Genomic DNA, 6,164 nt, shown 5'->3' on the forward strand with positions numbered 1-6,164 from the left:
CCTCCAAAAATACTTCCAAACTGTGCAGTTACCATCAAAACCAAAGGCACAGGGATGGGGTCAAACAGGAAACCTAACAATACAATTTCTGACAAAAAAACCCTGTGAAAGCATCTGTGACCCAAACCTTAAAAGAATGGCACAACTTACAGAGTACCTGGGACTAGGGATTGTTAGAATGGCAATTTCACAGCAAGAGACAGAAAAGCCTTCCTAAATGTGAGAAGGATAAATGCAGAGCCAACAAAATTCAGCAACTACCTCATCTGACTTTAGAAATATTTCCTGAAACTAAGCAGGACAGGACATTATCTCTGTTTCACAACCAATAAACCCTAATTCTCCTCTTACGCTTCACTGACCACCTCATACAATCAAATTCTTTGCAACAGAGAAATAGAGAAAAACAAAAACCAGAAATGACCCACACAAGGAATGCATGAAGAACTGAACAACTCAGGTAACACTTCATCCCTTACAACAAATTTGCCCTGGTGCTAGCTAGAATACACACACTCTAGTTGACTGTGAATATTTGATAGAGAGCTAATGGCATGAATGAGTTACCCATTACCTTTCTTGTCATGAATCCATTATGATTTGCTCCAAGGCCTTTTTGAAAGCTGAATTTTGAAAGCAGACAATTGCAGATTATTGGCTTCAGCCAAAGATCCATACTGGCAGTGCACTATTGGCATGCCCCATTCCAGACACCAGCCTGGAGAGCAGGACTCACAGCAGCAAGACTGTCCATCTGACCACATCCTCCCTCCCTTCCAACCTCTGTACTTCAGTCCCCACCACCAGCTCTTACTCAAATCCAATAAACTCCAGAGCAGCGACCCTGCCTCTCTGTTCTTTAATATATATAATTTATTTTTTTAAAACAAAACAAACATTTAAACCATGCCCTGCTCTAGCTCAGTTCAACTAGAACAGAGTAGGAGAAGTAGATGTCATCCTGCCCTGCATTCAGCTCCTCAATGCTTTGCCAGGAAAGCAGGTTGCAGAAAGTCAGCATTTAGCAAGACTCAACATAACAAGACTGTCAGCTTATTAAAGGCAATAATCCCTGCTTGCTAACAGCAGAAACACTTTCCTACGTGGCTCTCTCTGCTAAGGGGGCAAAACCACAAATTACAGCTTGAAGCTGCCCAAGTACTGCAGGGCTGAAATCCCCACCCTGCTGAAATCCCACCACTGATGAGCACACGGCTGATTTCAGCTCCACACAATTAGTTCATTCACCTCCAAGTTCACCTACAGGTGACAGGTGAAGGCAAAAGAAAGGGGCTTTATGAAACCACCCATGAACACAAGATCAGGCATTAGTAAGCTGGCATGTGGATGACACCCCAGACAATATTACTATTTCTTTGTCACATTAAAAGTAACTGGCTTTCATTGTTGTTTTTGGGCTACTTTTATGCTCCGCTGTGAAGACACCTTGGGCAAGACCTTGCCTCAGAATGAAACAGGCAATAACCCACACAAGAGAAAAGCACTTCTCATCTTCCCTACAGGGTCCACAGTCTAATCAGAAAACACTTAATTCTTGTCTAGAAGAAATAATTATAACACCAGCCTAGTGTATCCTGGTCCTGCTATATCCCCACCTACCTCAGCTGGTACAGGTGCATTGTAAGCACCAGCAAATCCACTCTGTGCCTCACACAAGAAAAAGCCACAAACAGTGCCCCAAACACTGGCCACTCTCAGAGCACCACACTGAAGGTTACTGCAATCTGAGTACGATAAACATCAAGGAAACCTGCACAAATCTTTAACAGTGGTATTGCATACATAAATAATCCAAACTCTGTGGTTGAAGGGTAACATCTTTAAAATGAAACCATAAAGACAGGTGACTTGGTTAATTCACATCCATCAAGTCACATACAGAACACTGAAAAAAAAACCCTCGATTGATAAAAAAACCCTGATTGATAAGGTATCAGAGGCAATGTGCCAGTTAAAAACTGCAGCAGAAAGAGACACACACAGCATGAAACAGTTCGCAGAAAAACAAAACCCCAGAGCATAAGGCAAGTAAAACGTCCAAGCACAGCACACAAATACTCAAAGAAAGGTGGCAAGGTGGGGCAAACAACACAAAACACCCTTTCAATTAAACCATTAATAAAGCAGGGAGTTAGCACACCAAGAGTGCAGTAACAAGAGGATTTAGGTCTGAAACTTCCATGACATTTAAGAGAGATGAGATTAGACCAAAATCGGCCCAACCCAACCAAGACTTCATTCTAGGCACATTCACCTGAAGCGAAAGGCAGCATTAGCACCAGTCCTGTGCACCTCCAACCGTGGAATGGCTCAGCATGTTTCCCCACAGTCCTGCCTACCAATACAAGTTTCCTCAAACACACACACCCTGTGACGACAGAAACAGGCCAGAAGATGCTTGGAAAGCACACAGCTCAGATAATGCTTCCACCAGGCTGCACACGACAAACTTCAGCTCTCCCCTCTGCTCCGAGGCCAAACAAGAGCAGGTAACAACCAGTGTCATCCCATCCCAGGGGAGAGGCTGCCACATCCCAACAAGCAGCTGGATACACAAACAGCATACACCGGCAGAGAAAAATTACAAAGTGCATTATAAAGCCCATAAAAATATATAAAAAGTAAAACACCCCACCAACCCAAATTATGTTAGCTGCTTTTGCTTTAGTTTTGGTTCTCCTACGTTTGCTGAAGTCAGGTCGGAATCCTAAGAGACACATACTAGCGACACCAGCTTGCCCTCCACTCGGTCAGACTCAGGTCTCGCACCGACATAAACACTATACACGGGCGACGGGAGCAAGAACCAGGGCTAAGCCGATGACATTGGGGCTGGAACCGAGCGGGCAAGCTCCCCACAGCCCTACAGCCCCCGGCTCGCCCTGGAAGAGCCCCGAGCTCCGCCCGTGACACCCGGGCCGCCCGAGCCGGCACCAGCAGCAGCGGCCGGAGCCGAGGCCGGGGAGGCTCCAGGGCCGCCGGAAGCCGGGCCGGGGCCAGCCCCGCACCGCCGGCCCCGCTCCGGCCCGAGGGTCGCCCCTCGCTCACACGGCGGGGCCGCGCCGGGGACGCGGCCGGGCCTTTACCGGGGGCGGCGGGGCCGGGCACACACCGCGGGCAGACCCCGCCGGAGGGGGGCGGCCTCGCTGCCCTCGGGAGGGCCGGGGGACGCCGGCGGGCGACAGGAGCCCTCCCGCATTCCGGCGGACCGGGACGCCCGGCGGCGGAGAGGGGGACGCGGACGACGCTCCCGCCGGGTCGCGGAGCAGCGCCCACCTTGTAAACGTCGCCGTAGGTGCCGCTACCGATGCGCTGGATGAGCTCGAAGTCCTCCTGAGGGTTTCGCCGGGACAGGTCGCACACCCGCCCGCCTCCGCCGCCGCTCATGGTGCCGGGGGAGGCCCCGCTCGGCCGCGACCCCCCGGGCCCCGGGCGGAGACGGGGAGCGAACGCGGCGGCCCCGAGCGCTCACCGCCGCCGCGCAGCCCGCCCCGCCAACATGGCGCCCGCCCCGCACCGCGCAGCCGCGGGCAGACCCCGCCCCCCTCCGCCAGGGCGGCGCCTCCTGCGCCTGCGCGGGCCCGGCCCGGGCCGTGCCGGAGCCTCCCCCGCCCCGCTCGGCCCCTCACGGCCCCTCACGGCCCCGCCCGCCCGGGCAGCGGCCCCGCGCCCCGCCCCGACAGCCCGCCGTGCCCTCCCGCTGAGGCAGCGCCGGGACGTGCGGCCGGCCCCCCCAGCAGGCGGGCTGGTGGCTCCGGAGCCCGCGGGTGCAGCTGGGGATTCGCAGGTTCACCAACCCTCCCGGCCCGGGCCGCTGCAGCAGCGGAGGCCGGGGACACCGCGGTGCTGTCCCGGTGCACCAGGGGCCGACTTCCCTGTTCCCTGTTCCCATCTCTGTCCCTCCAGCTTGGCACAGGGAATTTGCCCGCAGCTGGGTGTGTGGTAGCCCAGCCCTCCTTGTCCTGGCGCACACAGCTGGGAAACCACTGTAATCCCGGCCTTGTCCAGTTGCCCACATCCTCCAGTGCTGGATCCTGCGGGAGATCCTGAGGGCGCTGCTGGTTTTTGGGAGGTATCGGCCTTCCCCCAGTGGGGCACGGGAGCCACATGTTACGGACATCCCACATCTGTGTCCATGCCTGTACCGCTGGCACGGCCTCCTTGCACACCCATCCCATGCACTCTCTCGGCAACCTCTTCTCTCGTCCACGGGACGGCTTCCCCTCATCTTGTGACTTTTTGGAGCGTTGTGCATGTCCCCATGGGACAAAGCATGTCCCCCTCTCCTCTCACACTACTGATGCTGCTGTAGGATTTTCACTCTTGCACACAGGTTTCCAGCACGGAGGAGGCATGTGGGGTGCTTGCCTCCACCCCTGTCTGCGCTCCCGACCCTTCCTGTGTGGGGAACAAGCACCAGAAAGCTGCGGGAACCCTCCTCCCCAGATGTGCAGCCCCTGAAGGTGTGTGGTGAGTGGTGCTGGGGCACCTCTGGGGCTGTGTGCCAGTGAATCAGGAGCAGCTTTGCCCACCGCGCCTCTGCTGCCAGTGACTGATGGTTGAAAAAAACAGAGTGGGATGAGGGGGAACACTGGACAATAGAATATGCCATCTGCTCACTGCCCCTGCCTGCCTTGCCAAAGATAATGGTGTGGGGTCTTCCCTCTCTGCTGGAAAGGTGCGTTTGGACAGGGGGCTGGGATTGGCCTCATTTCCATGTGTGATTATCAGAGCAGAAACGAAGCTCTGTGGAGCTCCAGAGGAGCTTGGGCTCTGGCAGGTGATGCCTTTGAAATTGCACATTGTCTGTGTGTTTGTCCTTCCAACCACTCTGGCCTGAGCATTCCTGTCCTTGGCTTTGTTTTATAACCTTTGCTCTCACAAGTGAAATGGTCTCAAAGCTGCCAGATTCAGGGTCGGGTTTCAGTGATTTTTCCCGGCGCGTGACCGAGGATTTTGCGGCACTTTGCTGCTTTCTGCAGCGGAAGCACCGGGACAGGCACAGATTAGCTCTACAGGGCTGCCACAGATGCTCTGAGAGCCAGCCCAAGGGGACTGGGCTCTGTGACAAGTTCAGAAGCAGCAGCAGCTCTGACCGAGTTACAGAAGGAAATGCCAGGGAATTTGAGCTCCATCCAGAAAGGCTGACAGACTTCCTGCTGGGGAAAGCCGATAACCTTGTCACCCTTCTGCTCTTGCCTCTCAGTCTTCATTTTTATCCCATTAGAGGGGAACTGGCTTATAGTTGTTCCCATATTATGTTCTTGCCAAGTTCTGCTTGGGTAGAAATGGTTATGAATGAAGAAAGCAAGATTATTTTCCCTCTTAAATCCTGCTTTCTATCCATGGCAGCTGCCTGTTCTTCCTCTGCTCTTGTAAAAACACCCACAGGTTTCTCTGGGAGTGTCTGTGTCCCTTCTCTTCAGCAAGAGAGACAGATGGAGCTGAGAGGTGTGTCCTCCACTGCCTTCAGAAACAGGTCAGATCAAATTAGTATCAGGCGTCATTTGCTTTCCCATGCTTTGGGAAGACTCCTCTCTCTTTCTCTTTTTCCTCCTATTCCTTGGATGTGGCTGTGGTAGGATAGTCAGGCCACATGCTGCAGAGAAACAGGCTGGGCTCCTCCTCAACACCATGGAGGAAAGTCAAATGAACTCAATAAAGCTGCATTTGGGTATTGGACATCATTGTGAGAGTTCAGGCAATGCCAATTGCTTGAAGAGTTTTGGTGTCTTCAAGGACCACAAGCCCCAGCTGCAGTCGGTGGCATGGCACCCCACAGCCACAGAAAATACCCTGCTAAGACTGGATGCCTTGTTGTTTCCAGCTGTGTTCACAATCCATCCATCCTGCTGCCACTTCTTTGATCTGAAATGCTGCCTTGTGCTCTGCAGCCCCAGGTCCTGGCCACAGCTTCAAATGGGAGCTCTGCTTCTCTCACCAGCATGCTCTGGCAGACTCCACCTGCTCCAGACGGGTGACATCAATGCAATTTGTCACAGTTGAAAACCTCTTCCCAACCCTCTGGCATCTTTCCATGCCAGACTAAAGGGCATGGCCCTGCATCTGATGGTGCTGCAGAAGGAAAGTGGCCACTGGCCTGCTCGTCCTTTTTGTTTATGGACTGGAGCTGCTGTGAGAGG

The 6,164-nt window shown here is 53.7% G+C and overlaps 1 protein-coding gene across 6 annotated transcripts in view; it reads right to left on the reverse strand.

The window, feature by feature from the left end:
* Positions 1-3,408, reverse strand: part of MAP4K3 (mitogen-activated protein kinase kinase kinase kinase 3) — a gene marked incomplete at its 5' end in the record, with an annotated part of 61,218 nt that extends 57,810 nt beyond the window's left edge. For 3 of the 6 annotated variants that reach the window (XM_083857680.1, XM_083857679.1, XM_083857678.1), the window contains one exon: positions 575-766. In XM_083857680.1, coding sequence (XP_083713806.1) covers positions 575-676 — 102 coding nt within the window. Of the gene's footprint in view, positions 1-574; positions 767-2,275; positions 2,294-3,297 lie in introns of those variants that run through there. The other 3 variants (XM_083857683.1, XM_083857682.1, XM_083857681.1) reach the window with 3 other exon arrangements.
* Between the last annotated feature and the right edge of the window lie 2,756 nt (positions 3,409-6,164).

The sequence above is a fragment of the Zosterops lateralis genome, assembly GCF_965231275.1.
Source record: "Zosterops lateralis genome assembly, chromosome: 3".
NCBI lineage: Eukaryota > Metazoa > Chordata > Aves > Passeriformes > Zosteropidae > Zosterops > Zosterops lateralis.